Source organism: Dama dama, chromosome 30 (genome assembly GCF_033118175.1).
Source record: "Dama dama isolate Ldn47 chromosome 30, ASM3311817v1, whole genome shotgun sequence".
NCBI lineage: Eukaryota > Metazoa > Chordata > Mammalia > Artiodactyla > Cervidae > Dama > Dama dama.
The window spans coordinates 88,481,101-88,499,979 of NC_083710.1; the positions used below are offsets into that span (position 1 = coordinate 88,481,101).

Genomic DNA, 18,879 nt, shown 5'->3' on the forward strand with positions numbered 1-18,879 from the left:
CATCAGGGAGAAGCCAGGGGGGCCCAGGAGCTTGTGGGGGATTGGAATGCCTCCAGAGAGCCCTCCATCCTCAGGACCGGGTGCTCAGGATGGCTCTTCCCTGGAAGGAAACCAATCATGCTTCCCACTAGTAGATTAGGGGCAGGTCGGGTCAGAGGCTGATGCTGCAGGTCTTCAGGCTTCCTCAGCCCTCACCGAGTCAAGCTGCTGTAAGAACCCTGGCTCCTCACCTGCTTCCCTTGCACCAGGAGGTTCTCACCCATCATCACCCATGATGGCAGTGGTGGTGATGATGGTGATGGTGGTGGTGATGGTGGTGGTGGTGATGGTGGTGATGATGATGGTGGTGATGGTGGTGATGGTGATAATGATGGTGGTGATGATGATGGTGATGGTGGTGGTGATGGTGGTGATGATGGTGGTGGTGGTGGTGATGGTGGTGATGGTGGTGGTGATGGTGGTGGTGATGGTGGTGATGGTGGTGGTGATGGTGGTGATGGTGGTGATGGTGATGATGGTGATGGTGGTGGTGATGGTGGTGGTGGTGATGGTGGTGATGGTGGTGATGGTGATGATGATGGTGATGGTGGTGGTGATGGTGGTGATGGTGGTGGTGGTGGTGGTGGTGATGGTGATGATGATGGTGATGGTGGTGGTGATGGTGGTGATGGTGGTGGTGGTGGTGGTGATGGTGGTGATGGTGATGATGATGGTGATGGTGGTGGTGATGGTGGTGATGATGGTGGTGATGGTGGTGATGGTGGTGGTGATGGTGGTGATGGTGGTGATGGTGGTGGTGATGGTGGTGATGGTGGTGATGGTGGTGGTGATGGTGGTGATGGTGACAATAATGGCAGTGATGGTGGTGGTGATGGTGGTGATGGTGGTGATGGTGGTGGTGATGGTGGTGATGGTGGTGATGGTGATGATGATGGTGATGATGGTGGTGGTGGTGGTGATGGTGGTGGTGGTGGTGGTGATGGTGGTAATGGTGGTGGTGATGGTGGTGATGGTGGTGGTGATGGTGGTGATGGTGACAATAATGGCAGTGATGGTGGTGGTGATGGTGGTGATGGTGGTGGTGATGGTGGTGATGGTGGTGATGGTGATGGTGGTGATGGTGGTGGTGATGGTGGTGGTGGTGATGGTGGTGATGGTGATGATGATGGTGATGGTGGTGGTGATGGTGGTGATGGTGGTGGTGGTGGTGGTGATGGTGGTGATGGTGATGATGATGGTGATGGTGGTGGTGATGGTGGTGATGGTGGTGGTGGTGGTGGTGATGGTGGTGATGATGGTGGTGGTGGTGGTGATGGTGGTGGTGATGGTGGTGATGGTGGTGATGGTGGTGGTGATGGTGGTGATGGTGACAATAATGGCAGTGATGGTGGTGATGGTGGTGGTGATGGTGGTGATGGTGGTGATGGTGATGATGGTGATGGTGGTGGTGATGGTGGTGATGGTGGTGGTGATGGTGGTGATGGTGACAATAATGGCAGTGATGGTGGTGGTGATGGTGGTGATGGTGGTGGTGATGGTGGTGATGGTGATGATGGTGATGGTGGTGGTGATGGTGGTGGTGGTGATGGTGGTGATGGTGGTGATGATGGTGATGGTGGTGGTGATGGTGGTGATGGTGGTGGTGGTGGTGGTGATGGTGGTGATGGTGATGATGATGGTGATGGTGGTGGTGATGGTGGTGATGGTGGTGGTGGTGATGGTGGTGATGGTGGTGATGATGGTGGTGGTGGTGGTGATGGTGGTGATGGTGGTGGTGATGGTGGTGATGGTGGTGATGGTGGTGGTGATGGTGGTGATGGTGACAATAATGGCAGTGATGGTGGTGGTGATGGTGGTGATGGTGGTGATGGTGGTGATGGTGGTGGTGATGGTGGTGATGGTGATGATGATGGTGATGATGGTGGTGGTGGTGGTGATGGTGGTGATGGTGGTGGTGGTGGTGGTGATGGTGGTGATGGTGGTGGTGATGGTGGTGATGGTGGTGGTGATGGTGGTGATGGTGACAATAATGGCAGTGATGGTGGTGGTGATGGTGGTGATGGTGGTGGTGATGGTGGTGATGGTGGTGATGGTGATGATGGTGATGGTGGTGGTGATGGTGGTGGTGGTGATGGTGGTGATGGTGGTGATGGTGGTGGTGATGGTGGTGATGGTGGTGGTGGTGGTGGTGATGGTGGTGATGGTGATGATGATGGTGATGGTGGTGGTGATGGTGGTGATGGTGGTGGTGGTGGTGGTGATGGTGGTGATGGTGGTGGTGATGGTGGTGATGGTAGTGATGGTGGTGGTGATGGTGGTGGTGGTGGTGATGATGATGGTGATGATGGTGGTGGTGGTGGTGATGGTGACAATAATGGCAGTGATGGTGGTGGTGATGGTGGTGATGGTGGTGGTGATGATGGTGATGGTGGTGGTGATGGTGGTGGTGGTGATGGTGGTGATGGTGATGATGATGGTGATGGTGGTGGTGATGGTGGTGATGGTGGTGGTGGTGGTGGTGATGGTGGTGATGATGATGCTTGATGGTGGTGGTGATGGTGGTGATGGTGGTGGTAGTGGTGGTGATGGTGGTGATGGTGGTGGTGATGGTGGTGATGGTGGTGATGGTGGTGATGATGGTGGTGATGGTGGTGATGGTGGTGATGGTGGTGATGGTGGTGGTGATGGTGATGGTGGTGGTGATGGTGGTGATGGTGGTGATGGTGGTGATGGTGGTGGTGATGGTGGTGATGGTGACAATAATGGCAGTGATGGTGGTGGTGATGGTGGTGATGGTGGTGATGGTGATGATGGTGATGGTGGTGGTGATGGTGGTGATGGTGACAATAATGGCAGTGATGGTGGTGGTGATGGTGGTGATGGTGACAATAATGGCAGTGATGGTGGTGGTGATGGTGGTGATGGTGGTGGTGATGGTGATGGTGGTGATGGTGGTGATGGTGGTGGTGGTGGTGATAATAGTGGCAGTGATGGTGGTGGTGATGATGATGGTGATCGTCACCCTCCACACCACGTCCTCGTTCATGCTCAGGTCCAAGGGGCCTGGGCTGCCTGCTGCAGGCTCACTCTCTCAGCCTCTTCACGGCACCGGATTCCATGAGCAGACTTTCCTTTGCTGTCTGTGACCACCGTGCAAAGCATCTCAGCTGCAGTTCTACACAGGCAGAGGCTCACTTCTGGGCAGGAGAGGACGGGGCCAGGGGTCAGAAAGCCCTCACCTTCTCCCAAACCAGCCTCTGAGGGACCAGCCTGGGTTTCTGAACATGGAGCCCAGGGGGCACCTCCTTGTTCATCTCTTGGCCCACATGACCTCTGCTACCTCTGCAGTTGCCAAAAAATGTGTTACAAAGCACGCACCACTCAGGTGAGTAAGAAAGGCCAAGCCTCCCTGTGTGATGCTGAGGGAGCAGGCCCCCTCCCCTCGCAGCGGTCTCCCGTGGAAGAGAACACGAGGAGACTGAGGTCAGGGACCTCCGTGCGCACCCACGCACCAGGGTCTGTGGAGCGGTTCTGGCCTCCGACTGATGGAAGCTCTGGGGATTTGGGGGTGTGAATGATGTATGTGTAAGGTCTACTGGTCTGGGGGGCACCCGAGGAGCACGGGGGCTCAGGGGCAGGCTGGGGTCACACAGCGAGCCCTTGATTGCTTCTCTTCTTCCACCCACCCTCCCTGGAAGTCAGGAAGATCCGGAGACCCCACCCACTCTGGAAGAGATGCTCTCTGAGCCTTTTTGTGTCCTTTTGTTTTAAAAATCCTCATGAGTTCTAACAAAGGCGTGGATTCAGGTGACTACCACCAGCGTAGCCAGGGTGGAGGACCGCTTCGTCTCCCCTGGGATCCCCCAGGCTGGCCTCAGCAGTCACACCCACAGCAACCAACTGCCCCAGTGTTTCTGGCATGTGGAACGTTCGGCGCTGAAACTGGAAAGGTGCCAGGGAAACCGAGACCCATGGTCACCCTCCCATGTCGCCCTTGCCCCTGGGCCCCTCCGGGCTCTTTTCCATTATTGGTGGTGTTTGGAGAATCTGAAATAAGTTGGCTTGTCCAGTAACCTCTGGGGCTGCGTCTCTCAGTGGTGCGCATCTGAGCTTCGTCCAGGTTGCCCTGTCCCTTGGCGGGGGGCTCTCTGGCCACAGACAGTGCTATTCCCCGATGTGGACGCACTGAGGTCTGCTTGTCCACTCCTCTGCTGAAGGACACCTGGATCGATTCCAGCGTTTGGGTTTCACGCGTGCAGGTGGTTGTGGGCGTTTGTTCTTGGGCATCATGCGGGAAGTGCGCTCAGCTTCCTAAGATGGGCCAGAATTTCCGGGAGAGGCCCCATGGCCGCCCGTGTTCCTGCCAGCCCTGCAGGAGCACCCGGGGCTCTGAGCCTGTGCTTTAAGCCCAGGGGGCCTCACGGGGCCCTCCTTTGGGGGCGCTCAGCTCCAGGCCACTGCCCTGGGACACGGTCAACTGGGACGGTGCCCCCGGGGCCTCGTGGGTGGAGGTCGGGGTACTGCTGCTGAACACCCTGCCGTGCATGAGACGAACCCGCATCTCCTGTGTCTCCTGCACTGTAGGCGGATTCTTTACCCACCGAACCCTCTGTTTTTACTTCCCGGGAATTGTTAATGGGTTTTGCTGGGGACTCTGGGCAACTCTTTATATAGGATTTACACTGTATTTACAACTATTTACACAGCACTTGAGTTGTATTGGGCTTCCCAGGTAGCTCAGTGGTAAAGAATCCACCTGCCAATGCAGGAGGCGTGGGTTTGATCTTCCCGGGTCAGGAAGATCCCCTGGAGAAGAAAATGGCAACCCTCTCCAGTATTCTTGCCTGGGAAATCCCATGGATCCTAACCTAGACAGAACAGGGCTGGAAGGAGCCTACAGGCTTAACTTTTTTAAAAAATTAATTCTAATTTTTAAATAAAATACTGCAAGATAAACAATTTGAGGACATGCAGTAAACTTTGGCGGATTGGTCCTTGTAGAGGCCAGGATGGGAGGCGCTGCAGAGCTTTTGTGTTAATATGTGGGCTATTCTGGGTTCTCAGATCCTCCTCATTCCTCCGACGGATGTGGGGATGTGGGAAGTGGCCCAGTGGCTTCTTAACTGTTATGTAAAACATAGCCAAAAATGAACAAAAAGTAGCCAAAAAAAAAAAAAATGGGCTATCTCAGTATTCTTCCCCCAGATGGAATTGATTCCTTGAGTTTTTAGTCGGTGTGAACTGGGCAGAGGAAAGCATAGCAAATCTATTTATCTCTCAGAGCCTGAATTCACTTAAGAATTGCTGGAGAGGTGGGCACAGAAACCACGGGCATTTAATGGACATGCAGGCGAGGGCTGGCCAAATCAGAAGGAAGAGAAAAATTTTTGGAGGAGATACACACAGGTATACACACAGATACACACAGGTATACACAGATACACACAAGTATACACAGATACACACAGGTATACACACAGATACACACAGGTATGCACACACAGGTATACACAGATACAGGTATACACACAGATACACACAGGTATACACAGATACACACAGGTATGCACAGATACACACAGGTAAACACACAGATACACACAGGTATGCACACACAGGTAGACACAGATACACACAGGTATGCACACAGATACACAGAGCCCCTCAAGCCCCCTTGGTTTGGCTGAAACGGATCTGCACGAATGTCCAGCAGCATTATTTGGGCAGTTTCTGAAACAGCGACACCCACAGGGCCGGAGGACTCTGGTTGTCACGTGTGGTTACCTGAGAGAGCACACGTCACCGTTTGGTGCCTGAGTCTTTAGGTACTGAATCCAATCATTCCTTTTTTTTCCTCCCTGAAAAATGTAACTTTTAAATAACAGCATATTAATTCATTTGATTCTAATTTCCAGTAACTGAAATGACATCCAATTTAGAAGACTGCGTCAAGTGAGCCAAATTCCTAAGTGCCCTTGTAATTAAATATACTTTATCAAGCGCTGCCTGACTGACCGTTGACCCTCTCAGCTGCCCGGGGGGCCCGTGGCTTCCGGCCGTGTGGGCCCAGGTCCGTGCTCGGCGCCGGGTCTCCATCTCCATCTGCCGCGCCCGTCCACCCAGGGGGTCCCCAGGCTCAGGTGGTGGGTCACTGCGGATGAATGCTGTGTGTCCATGCGGGGAGCAGGCACGGGGCCCTCCTTGTGGAAGCTGACATGTCTGCTCTTGGGGAATCAGGTGCCGGGCCGTCCAGCAGGACAGGAGGTGTTGGAGTGAGGTGGGGGCGGGCCAGATGGGCCCTGAGCTGTGGCACAAATTTTTATTTTTTCCCTAAACAACAACAGCTGCTCTACATGCTGGGGCGGGGAGGGCAGAGGCAAGGTATGCATTCCTTCTTTTTTCTTTTTCTGAGAGGTGGCTTTGGCCGGTTTGCGGACATTCATCGGAGGATCCCAGAAGGGGATGCGCGTTTCTGGCTCCTTCCTGGACTCTTCAGTCCAGCGTCCCGCGGACAGGCTGAGGACTCCGCCTGGCTCTGGCCGCGATCTTTGACTTATGACTCAAAGAAACCTCAGAACCCCCAAAGGAGCCAGGGAGCCCCTAGCACCGTGTCTGTGGCACAGATTCGCTGCGTGTCGGGCACCTGGGAGCAGGCGGCCCAGGACCAGCCCCGGGGTCTGCTGTCAGTGGCCCTCGCTGTGGAGGCCTGCTCTCCGTGTGGCGTCTGCAGAGACCGTCTCTGCAGACCGGGCAGTGAGCTTGGGAAGATGGCCAACGGAAGCAAGGCCGCCTGCACCCCAGGGCTGCAGCCTCAGAACCGCTGCCCCGTCTGGGCAGACGCAGGAGACCGCGGCCCCCCCGGCCCCCTGGCCTTAGGAAGAGCCAGATCAGGCAGTGCAGTGCCGCTGCGAGACCCTCGGAGCTCAGGCCCTCTGTGGGCTAAGTGTCCTTAGAGCAGCTGAAACCATTGGCTCTGAACCACACTCAGGGTTCGGTGAAAGGTCTGCCGTGATCTCGAGAGCAAGTGCTCAGTGTTCAAGACAGGTTAATCACATCGTGTCCGTGAGAACCTGGTGACTTCTTGAGAGAACAGTTCCAGAGGGGAATGTATGTGTCTGCACATGTGTGTATATGCATGTGTAAGAACATGCACTGTGCGCAGCATGTGTGTACACACAAGCATACACACAAGCTAGCATGTGCACATGCTAAGGTGTATGTGTGCTGTGCACACACGTGTATACACACATGCACACGAGTATACACACATGTTAGCATGGATGGATACATACGCTTAGGTGTATATGTGCTGTGCCCAGCATATGTGTATACACATGCACATGAGTATACACACACATTAGCAAGGGCATGTGCAAATGCTTAGGTGTATGTGTGCTGTGTGTGGCATGTGTGTACACACATGATTATAGATGAAGAAATGGAGGAAGTATCCGGGTGGAGCCCTGAGGGTGAGTGTGCCTTGCAAGGAGCCTGGTGCTTTGATGATGGTGTTTTAGACCTGAGCACAGCCGCTGACGGATGGTTTGCTGTCAGTGTCCTGTATCATTCCGGCAGGTGGGGCCCCGGGGACCGGCAGGTTGAGTGGTCTGGCTGGGGTGAGGCCCGAGGCTGGTCAGTGGGGTGGTGCCCTCCTGCCCTGCCCGTCTCTGCGGAACCTGTGCTGCTAGCACGTGATCGCTGCCCCAAGACCTGGTAGTCTGAAGGGCAGTGTGCACACTCACTCGTCAAAATGCCTGGGGACGACTGCCTCTGATGCGTCAGTGAGCCTCGCGGCTCTCTGGAGCACAAGCTATCCGGTTCCTGCGGGGCCCAGGTGCTCCGTTAGGGGGACAGACCTGCCCAGAGCAGGCGGTGGTGGCACACCCATGGCGGTGGGTAACTTCTGGACCTGCGGGAGGGCTTCCCCAAATGACGTTGTCGGGAAGGGAAGTGTGTGAAGCAAAAAGGGGCAGATTCATGGAAAATAATTGATTCTTAATTTCTGGAATGTGAATTAGAATTAGGCCCTCTCTTGTAAGTGACTCTTAGCGTTTTATGGTGAAGTATCTGGGGCAGATGTACACAAAGGACATTGCACGACAAATGCGTGTGCCCGTCACCAAGCGTAAGGAGTAAACCGTGCAAGCGGTCCCCCCGCCTCTCTGCTCTCGTTCCCTAGAGGAAACCGCTATCCTGAATTGGGTGTTTCTAAGACCAGAGGCAGTACTGATGTGCATGTGGAAAGATTGTGCAAGCAGAGCTCATATACCTTTGTGCTTCTTGGTGATGCCCAGCATCTTGTTTCAGAGACTCCCGAAAGGCGGCAGCAGGTAGCTTTGGCTCCTTCGTCTCACTGGTCTTGTTTCACTTCCGACAAATGGGCCACAGCATGTTTGTTGATCGGCTAATGGATGGGCAGAGAGGTAGTGCCGCCTTTTGCCAGTGTCCAGGACAGCAGTGAGCAGCTCTCTACGTACACGTTGCAGAGTAGCTCTCCACAAGCGAGTTTCTCTGGGTCTAAAGCTACACCAGTTGCTGGGTCTTGGGGACGTAGCTCTTCACCTTTTCTAAGTGCTGCCTTTGTTTTCTAAATCCCTGGGAGAGCATCAGTGCCAGAGTCAAGGGGCTGTGCCAAGGAACAGACACACTTCAGAGCAGCCTCAGGAAGGGAGCAACTTCATCCCTGACACTTCGTAAATGACGAGCCGGGCGAAGATGCAGTGTGTCACGGGCTGATGCTTGCCAGAGCTGCGGTCCCCCACCTGTCTGATTCCGAGCATGAGCTCCAGTGGCCCCCCCTGCTCCCTGAGACCCCGGGTCCAACCCCCAGCTGAGTGATCTGCAGAGGTGGTCACCAGCAGGGCCCTCCTTTTCCAGGGCCAGTGTTGACGTTCTGCCAGCCTGGCCCTGCCCATCTCCTGGGGCTTGGCCCTCTGCAGAGGGGAGCAGCTGGCTGAGGAGCCGGACCCCACACCCGCACTCCAGGGTGGGGGCATCTGGGCCCTGGAGCCGGCCTTCTGTTTGTGGCCCCTGTCTGTCTGCTCCGATGGGCTGGGCCTGTTCTGGGGGCAGGCCAGCCCTGGGCGGCCTTGAGTCTGGATGGAGTCCTGGCTTGGTCACTCACTCTGTGAACACAAGCGAGTTGCTCACTTTTTCTTGGCGTTTCCTCATCGGTGGAACGGGGCCAATGACACATCTTTCTCATACATTTTTGTAAAGAGGATAATCCACCGAAGCACTTAGGGCCAAGGATGCCACCAAGGATGCCGTCAATGCATTTCACCTGTTCTTTGATCGTATCAAATGGGAGGAGACGGCAGAAGCCAGCCTCTCCCTCCAGTTTATGGAGGAGGAGAGCGAGGAGGTAAAGAGACTCTCCCACAATTGCAGATTTAATGGCGGAGCCTCAACCAGGCTTTAGATCCATCCCTCCATCGTCATCCCTTATCCATCCATCTACCCACCCACCCACCCCCCATCCCTTCATCTGTCCATCACCAGCCACCCCGCCATCCTGCCACTCAACAGTTGTTTACTAAACATCTGGGTGTCAAGTGTTGTCACTGGTGATTCCTAGATGAAGCTCGTGGTCCCCATGTTGGAGACTGTCTTGGCTTAATGGGAGGGAGCTCACAGATGGCTAACTGTCTTGCCGTGGCGGAACTACACCAACACATGCATGAGCCGGATTCTGAGGAGAGAGGGGGCCTCTTCCCAGCCTGGGTGGGGTGGGAAGAAGGTCAGGAAAGGACTTCTGGTTCTCAGATGATAGGGGCTGGTGCTAACTTGGTCCAGGAGGGTGTGTGCGTTTGTCTGGCAGCGGTATCACCTGATGTCGGGGAGGGGGGAGGTGTACCTTGGTCCAGGAGAGTGTGATTTTTCCAGCAGCGGCAGCATCCCTGGGAGCCTGTTATAAATGCGGTATCTCAGGCTCCATCCCAGGCTGCCTGCGTCAGGATCTCCCTTTTCACAAGACGCCGGGACGGTTCATGCACACATTCAAGTTCAAGTGTGTCTGCTCCACACCGGGCGCCATGTTCCCTGATGCTCCCGGAAAGTGAAAAAAAAGTGAAGTCGCTCAGTCGTGTCTGACTCTTTGCGACACCATGGACTGTAGCCCGCCAGGCTCCTCCGCCCATGGGATTCTCCAGGCAAGAATACTGGAGTGGGTTGCTATTTCCTTCTCTAGGGGATCTTCCCAACCCAGGGATCGAACCCAGGTCTCCCGCATTGCAGGCAGATGCTTTAACCACCGAGCCAAGGCACGTGTTAAATACAAGGGTATGGCGGGATTCTGATACAAACTCCTGCGTCCTTCATGGTTATTGGGGAGCATGCACAGTCTCCCCGCTAGTCTAACCTCCTGCCTACAGCATCACAGGCCCGGGGACAGCTAAGATGCTTCCTGTGTGTCCTGCAGGTTCATTAGAAGGCACACCACGAGCAGAACAAGGGCTTAATTTTCATGAAAAGCGGTGTGAATAATACACAAATGAAACGGCCTCTACTTCCTTCATCTGAGCAGGACTCTCCCCAAGGGAGGCGATGGGCACCCTCATACCTGGGAGGTCTTCTCAGCTTGGCCTCGCCTGCGGGCTGTGTTGGGCGCATTCGGAGAAACCTGGCCAGAGGGAGACAATGGAACAAGGCCTCAAGGAATAAGACATCACTGACTTCTGAGAACACGCATCAGACGTATAGATCCGAAAACCAAATGTTGATCAGTGAAAGCCTATGGTCAATATTTCACCTTGAAGGACAACACGCTTGGATGGCTCACAGAAATACGTATTCTTCTGTGCATTTCTAAGGTACTATTAGCAATCCCTGAGAAATAGCTGTGTGTTTTCACAGGAGGTGGCGGCCTGTGCCGACGTAATGAGCTGAAGTTCTGAGTCTTGGCTGTGAGCTGTGGGGACAGGTGACGTCTGTGTCTCAAGGGGACCCAGAAACCAGGGAGCCGGGGCCCGGGGAGGGGCCTCATGCGTCTCCGCTCACCTTCCTGTCCTGAGTCCACTCCCTGCTCTGCCTTTTCTGACACCAGTTTCCCGAAGAAGCAGACCCAGGTCAGCGGACACCCTGCCTTCAGTGGGGGTGTCGCTTCGGAGGAGCCTCTCGGTGGTTTGTGGAAGCGGAGGTGGCCCTGGGCGGTCACTAGAATCCCACAGGGCTCGGCCCGTCCCACCCGACTCAGCTGGATCCCCACACACACGGCTTTCCCAAGGGGGAAGACCCTGCTTCTGAGTATCTGAGCTTTGGGCCTGCTTCTTTCTCTAAAGCATTGTCACAGAGCTCTTGCGTGAGTGCTCAGCTGCGTCCAACTCTTTGCAACTTCATGGAGAGTAGCCCGCCAGGCTCCTCTGTCCATGGATTTCCCAGGCAAGAATGCTGGAATGGGTTGCCATTTCCTTCGCCAAGGGAGCTTCCTGACCCAGGGATCAAACCTGTGTCTTCTGTGGCTCCTGCACTGGCAGGAAGATTCTTTATCACTGAGCCACCTGGGAAGCCCATCACATAGTTCTAGTTCATGCCAAAATTTCCAGAAATGCACATGTGCTTCAAATGAGGGAAGGTTACTCTTGATGCTGTTTGGAGCTTTACGGAGACTGGGGTCACCGTGTTGGAAGTTCACCTCCGAGCATCCTGTGCCCCCGTCTCCAGCTGTCACATCCTCAGCAGTGGGAGTGTCAGTGCAGACATGGGGTGACCTCACTGTGCCTCTGGGGAGGTCACACCCAGGAGTTTACGTGTCAAAGTGCATAGTGTTTACATCATCGGTATCTTCCTTTCACGCTATTAGGGCATTGTGCTGATTTTTGAAGCTAACTGGGGTAGATTTTTCTATGTATTATTTCTTTCCAAGATAGCACAGGAGCTTGTAAAACATTTTCATAAAATAGGGCCTGGGGTCTGAGTGGGCTGAGCCCCTCTGCCTCAGGCACCCTCTAGAGCAGGCGGGCAGTTCTCACCTGCTTCCTGTCGTCCTGCCCCGGGCCACCTCCTTCTGGAACTCAGAATGTGTCCAGGGTGTGTGATGGGGTGGGACGCTCCCTCCCTCTGGGAATAGGTTCCTTTTTGGTCCTTCTCCCACTCTGCTCCCTCCTGAGCCTCTCTCTTCCCTTTCACATTCCCACTGTCATTCTCATTCAAACACCTGATGAAACGGTTTTTTGTATTACAGCGTATGTTGTCGTTCAGTCGCTCAGTCCGTCTGACTCTTTGAGACCCCATGGACTGCAGCACGCTAGGCTTCCCTGTCCTTCTCCATCTCCTGAAGCTTGCTCAAACCCATGTCCATCAAGTCGGTGATGCCAGCCAACCATCTCATTCTCTGTCATCCCCTCCTCCTGCCTTCAATCTTTCCCAGCATCAGGGTCTTTTCAGATGAGTCAGTTCTTCGCATCAGGTGGCCAAAGTATTGGAGTTTCAGCTTCAGCATCAGTCCTTCCAGTGAATATTCAGGACTGATTTCCTCTAGGATTGATATTTATTATGTCATACATGTCAGCTATCACGACATCATGGGGCAGTCATATTCCCTTCCTTTTTGGTCTGTGTGGTCATGTCGTTATTATAGAATGTGTATGTTTGGTTCTTCTGTTATTTACAGTTTCAGACATTTATTATCTATTCTTATTGACTTTATCATTCAAACTATGTCCATTCTAAGAAACACATAAGCAAGCATTTAGTTGATGACCTACACTAGAATTTAAATCGTACTTCACAGTAAAGGAGCAAAATTGTAAGCTGGCTGATTCATTATAAAACTGCCTTTGATTTTACTCTTATATGTAGCATTGGATATTTTTAACTTAAAAGGCTTCCTTTGATTCACTTTTTCTTTCAAAGCGTGTAAGGTCTTTATCATGGCTCTCCTATAATGATCGAGACAGTAGGCTGTTTTGGTTCGTGAATTCCTGTTGTCAGTAAATAGTACCCTCTTCAACCTCCAGCCTGCGTTTCCATGCATGTGGTGATGGGAGGATGCGGCGCCGTAAATAAACGGAAGCCAGGGCGGAGGAGGCCCGTAGGAGGCGTTTTCTGAAAGAGCCTCAGTGCGCCTCTGCCTGCTGGTCTGAAACCTCCCTTCCCGGGCTCGTCCTCCGCGGGAAGGAGGACACCCCGCCGCGCCCTCCCGGCTCCGCTGTCTTGGGCAGGGTCGTCTCAGATGAGGGCGGGCGGCTGGGCGGGGCGGCCTCCAGCAGTGTGGAAGCCCCGGGGGTCTGCCGCTGGGGCCCGTGAGCCCGTGGTCACCTCCGCATCTGTGCAGGGCGGGCGGGGCCAGACCCCGCGTCTCCGTTGCGGCGCCTGCGGCGGCCTCGGGCTCAGGTCCCAGGCAGGAGGAGCAGAACCGGCGGTCAGCGGAGGCACCACGGGCGCCCTGGGTGGCTCCGGAGTCTCTGAGCTGATTTTTAAAACAAGCAAGACTTTTCAGGCAGAGAAGCAGGAGGCGGGCGGTGGGGGCAGCGTGTGCAAAGGCCGGGGGTCCCGAATGGGGTGGGCGCCCGGTGAGAGCAGGACGGTGAGCCTGGGCACGCACCTGGGCGGGCAGGGTCGAGGTGAAGGCAGTCTTCGTGTCAGGAGGAGAGTCTAGGCGGCTTGGGGACTTGGAGCAGGGAACCGAGAGCAGAGGACGGATGCGTGAGACGCCTGGGAAGCGGATGTGGCCGTTCATGCTGGTGCGTCTGGGGAGGGAACGTCTGGGGCAGGGCAGGTTGGCACCCAGGATTTTGCCAGGGGTCAGATGAGTTCCCAAGTTCAAGTTCAAGTCCTGTCCTCAGTGTGCCATCCTGACATGCAGGAATTATCCTTTACAACTTTATCCCAAATGTCTGGTTACCTTGTGGAATTTGCAGACACCCTTTGTCCTTTTTTCCTCCCTCGGTGTGGGTGGGGGTGCTTAAAGATGTCACCGTCCTCCAGAGTCTTAGTGAGTCTCAGAAGTGGCTTCTAACTTGCCTTAAAGAAGTACATCCTCCATAAGTAGCTAATTTGGCAGAAAAGCTGGACAAGGTCCCATGACTGCATAAAAAACTAGGGTTCGTTTTACATAAAATATCAAGTTGGTCTTTAAATAGCAGTCTCAGAAGCACAAGCCATTTTATTATCCATTAAGTCATTTAGCATCCACTATCCAATTTTTCCAAGTTATTTTCCCCAGAGGGGCTGCTGGTACACAGTATTCTTGCAAGAAGGGTGGTGGGAGGAGAGGGGAGAAGTTGCTGAAAGAATCAGTGAGCAATCTCTTGTTGCATTTGCTTTTGAATTTAGGGAAAATGCAGACATCAAATCTGAGACAAGAAGTCAAAAAGAAAATCCTTGGATGCTATTGTAAGCTTGTGTTGGGTGCTGTTCAATGAGTTTTCTGCTTTGCTGCCCTAGTCGTTTCTGCCTCTGGCACCTGCTGACATAAACCCATTACCCGTCCCCACTCTGAGTGGGACCCTGATGCAAGTGAGAGAGAAGCTGTGATCCCCAGGCCGGCCAGAGCCCTGTCCGTCTGGGGAGACTGTGCCCGCCACCGCTTACTTATCGTAACTCACAGACCCTCGAAAGAGCTTGCTGGAGGCCCTTGGACCTGGAGACCTTGTTTTTTATAATTTTAAAAGGCCGAAAAGGCAGGGGTTTTCCAGTGGTTTTCCAGTGGTTTTCACATACCCTAAATGTGCATGAAAGATTGAGTATATATCTTCATAGGCTTTCTATGGCTTGGGGCAAGAATCCGTATTTATCAGATTCTTAAGAAGGCTAGTTCTTTGTGCCAGAAACGGGAAGAACACAGCACCAGAGTGTTAGTCTTGTAAGAGGATAAACGGGCTCTACGTGCAAAGCTGTTGGTCATCCCAGCAGCCCCTGGTCAACGTGCTGCCCTCGATGGGGCGGTCATGTGCAGACCCTGCTGAGCGGAGCTGGGCTCACCGCAGCTCCGGGTCGGGGTGGCTCCCTCCAGCAAGCTCCCTCCCAGCTTGCCCTCCGAGCTTGAGCCTCAGCAGTTGGAAACGTGCACATGTCTCGGCTGCGGAGCAACTGTGGATGGCTCATCCTGAGGGTCCCCTGACACAGAGGGAGGCCCGTGTGTGCTCCTGGCTGCCCCGGGGTCATGGACATTCAGGTTTACCTGGGTCTGTGGGAAGCCTCCTTCTGCCTGTCGACCTGCCTCGGGACCCTCTCTTCTGGGGTGTGGATCACTGGGGGTGAGTTGGGGAGAGCTTTAGAGGAGCTGGAGTCCTTTGCATTCCTTTAGTCAGGGATCAAACACCAAGGTCAATCCTCAAGGTCAAGCAGGACCCGTGTGAATTGGGGCACCGGGTGCCCCTTCCCACCCAGTGGGCCTGACGGCCAGAGCGTCAGTCTGTCCATCTGGTTTAAGGCTTTGGTCTGGTTTAATGGTCCTAATCTTTTATAGGGGCTTCCCAGGTGGTGTTAGTGGTAAAGAACCTGCCTGCCAAAGCGAGAGACATGAGACATGGGTTTGATCCCTGAGTCGGGAAGATCCGTTGCAGAAGGGAATGACTACCGCTCCAGTATTCTTGCCTCGAGAATCCCATGGACAGAGGAGCCTGGCGGGCTATAGTCCAGGGGGTCACAAAGAGTCAGTCAGGACTGAGTGACTAACACGCTCCTTTTCACTTTTTCTTATGGATTCAGAGATGACAGCTGTCGAGTCCTTGGGTGGCCTCCAGACCCGGGAGTCTGGATGGTGACAGTGGACTTGGTCCCAGGGTGGGAGTGGGCGTTTCCCAGAAGTGGGACCAAAGGCGTGGGCAGGAGGGCATGGCCTCCAGGCCAGTGCCGCCCAGCTGGGGCCCAGCATGGCCTCTGGGCCTGTCCTTCTGTGCCTCCGCTTGGCCGTTTTCCTGTGTGGCTACCACACAGGTGTGCACTGACCACTCACTGGTAAAGGCTCTAACCCCTCTCCCGCCCCCGCCCCCTTTGATCTCTCTCTCAGCCCCTCTTGTGGGCACGTCACTTCCCACCCGACTCTGGTTCCTCCCCTGCACCTTCCGGCCCTGATGTGCGGTGATGCTCTAAGATGCTTGCCTGGATCTTAGCATTTCTTGAGCACCTCTGGGAAGGCAGATGTTTTGTGTGGTGGGGAACCAGGGGAAGGACAAGCTGATGGGAGTTCTTGCCGTTTGCGGGTGATTGACATTTTGTGTGCATGTGTTCACTTGATTTTTACTACCTGTGAGCCAGGTTTTAATGGGGTTTTTGTATTGGATAAACTTTATAATCTAAGCAGATTGTAGGATTAAGTTTCAGAATCCAGTGGAAGCAGCCATTATTGATGGCTGAATGAGTCTTTGATAAACCTGAAGACTCATACCAATGGTGATCCTGGCTTTAACTTGATAGACTGTAAAACGAACTCTTTTTTTTTTTTTTTTAGCATTTCTCTGAGTGAATATTTTGGAGTATAATTTCAGGTTAAGAGTTTTATAAAGTATAAATATGTGTTACCTTTCAACCTAGCAATTTCTTGTCCTGGAAATTATTGTAGGAAGAGAATCAAGAATATGCACAAAATTTATACGATAATATATTCATAGTGCTATTTATAATTGTTAAAAATTAGACAGCCTAAATGTTTATTTAAAAGATAAATAAAGATTTATGACAAATCCATGAAGACCTATGTTGTTGTTGTTCAGTCGCTAAGTCCGACTCTTTTCGACCCCATGGACTGCAGCACACCAGGCCTCCCTGTCCATCACCATCTCTCAGAGCTTGCTCAGACTCGTGTCCATGCAGTCGGTGATGCCATCCAACCATCTCATCCTCCGTCATCCCCTTCTCCTCCTGCCCTTAGTCTTTCCCAGCATCAGGGCCTTTTCCAATGAGTCAGCTCTTCGCATCAGGTGGCCAAAGTATTGGCACTTCAACTTCAGTATCAGTCCTTCAGTGAATATTCAGGGTTGATTTCCTTTAGGATGGACTGGGTGGATCTCCTTGCAGTCCAAGGAAGTCTCAGGAGTCTTCTCCAACACCACAGTCCGGAAGCATCAATTCTCCAGCATCCAGCTCTGACCTCCGTACATGACCACTGGAAACGACGTGAATTTGTGGGGGATGCAAACAAACTGCAGCCCTTGACGATAATGCTGCGGAGCATTTTGGGGAAGGGCTTGAGGAAGGTTCAAACTCATGATGACGCGATGGCTGGGTGTATCAGCACAGCCGTTTCTCCTGGCGTTTCTACCGAGCAGCCGGATGCGCTGTGCTTTTTGCTGCCTGTCAGGGCCCGCAGCTTGTTCCAAGCGGCTCTGCGGGAAAGCCCACCTGAGCGGAGGGCTTCTCCCGAAGGCCAGCTCTGAAATCCTTCCCATTGTTGGTGCAAAACCACCCTGGGGGAGGAACCCCAAGCTCTCCATCTAAATAACAATTTCTGCTTCTTTATTTAGAGCCGCTGGTGGTGCTATCTAGCGAGGCCAATGTGGTCTTTTTCCCCCCAGGTTCCCTTCTTCATGCTGCCTGGGGAGTGGGGGGCCGGGGTGGCGTGGATCTCAGGGCTGCGGCCCCAGGCGGGAGGTGCAGAGCAGTGCATCTGCCTTCAACGTTCTGAGCTCCACAGCTGCTGATTATACACTATTCACCAGCCTTCAAACACAGGGGAGGTGGCTCAGCGCGTGATAGGTTAATTTGGAATCTTTATTTGTTAACAAACAAATCTTCGAAAAGTACCAAATAAAGCAAAAGGAGGAAAGAAGGGAAGGCCCCAACAGTCCGAGTTGTCTCTGCGATGTCTTTGCAGCGGAGGAGCTGCCCGTCTTCTGCTCGAGAATTCAAATGAATTTTGAGAATCCCCTTACAAGTGACAGCCCGAAGTGTGGGAATGATAAACGGCTCTGGCCTTGATAATTTTTATTAAGCACTAAATGTCACATTTAACCTGCATTACTGGAAGCAATTACCCGTGTATCAACAGTCAGGCAGCACCGAGCGGGGCCTGGAGCGGTGCACGGGCCTCCATCTGGGAATAAGGATTTTCAATTAGGAAGCACGGAGCTGTGAGGGGCTGGGGTCCTCCCCGGCTCCCAGAGGGGGCCCGCCGGGCGGGGGCCTCGAATGCGTCATCCAGGCAGGGTGAACGGATCAGCGCCAGCCATCTGCTGCTGGAGCTGCGCTCACTTTATCAAATCTCAATATTTACAGACGCTGATCAGCTCTTGGGGCCAGGATGGCTCCCTGCCAGGGAGTTCTGGGAAATTCATTTTAAGGTGTGTTTCAGGAGGCTAATTAATTTACAAGCACCTGTTTCATTGCTGGGAGCTGTTAGCACAGCAGATGAGCCTCAGCCCCGGGGGGAGAGACTTTATCCGGCTAAATTGATTTCAATTGATTTTAATTTGCTGATGGCACAGTTGTAGGTTTAACGTGAACATAGCCTGGAGCCCCCCCCCTCTTTTTTTTTCCCTTTCTGGAGTCAGCCCATGGCTGGCTTATTCCTTGGCCCTGTCACGGCAGGGAAGTGGCCTCTGAAGGAGGTTTGCATGGCAGACACATGCTGGCGCTCTTGAAAGTGATATTCACTGGGTCTAATCAGATGTTAGGGTCGAGTCACCAGTTAACGTCAGGTTTGGATTTCTGATAAACCATGAGTAGTTTTTTTAGTGCATATGTGTCTAGGAGACATAGTTATTGGTTTATCTGAAAGCGTTAGTCGCTCAGTCGTCTCCAACTCTTTGAGACCCCATGGACTGTAGCCCACCAGGGTCCTCTGTCCATGGGATTTCCCAAGCAAGAATACTGGAACGGGTTGCCATTTCCTTCTCCAGGGATTGAACCCAGGCCTCCTGCATTTCAGGCAGATTCTTCACTCTCTGAGCCACCAGAGAAGGCAGGTGCCCTGAATTTTACCTCCTGACTGCCACCCCA

At 53.5% G+C, this 18,879-nt stretch overlaps 1 protein-coding gene across 1 annotated transcript; it reads right to left on the minus strand.

The window, feature by feature from the left end:
- Positions 1–410: 410 nt before the first annotated feature.
- LOC133049378 (basic proline-rich protein-like) lies at positions 411–4,546 on the minus strand (the record flags this gene model as incomplete). The annotated part of the gene is made up of 4 exons (XM_061133349.1): positions 4,423–4,546; positions 3,088–3,197; positions 1,562–2,447; positions 411–1,363 (listed from the first exon to the last, which is right to left on the minus strand). Coding segments are annotated over exons 1-4 (2,073 nt in total), but the record flags the coding sequence as incomplete, so codon positions are not given.
- Between the last annotated feature and the right edge of the window lie 14,333 nt (positions 4,547–18,879).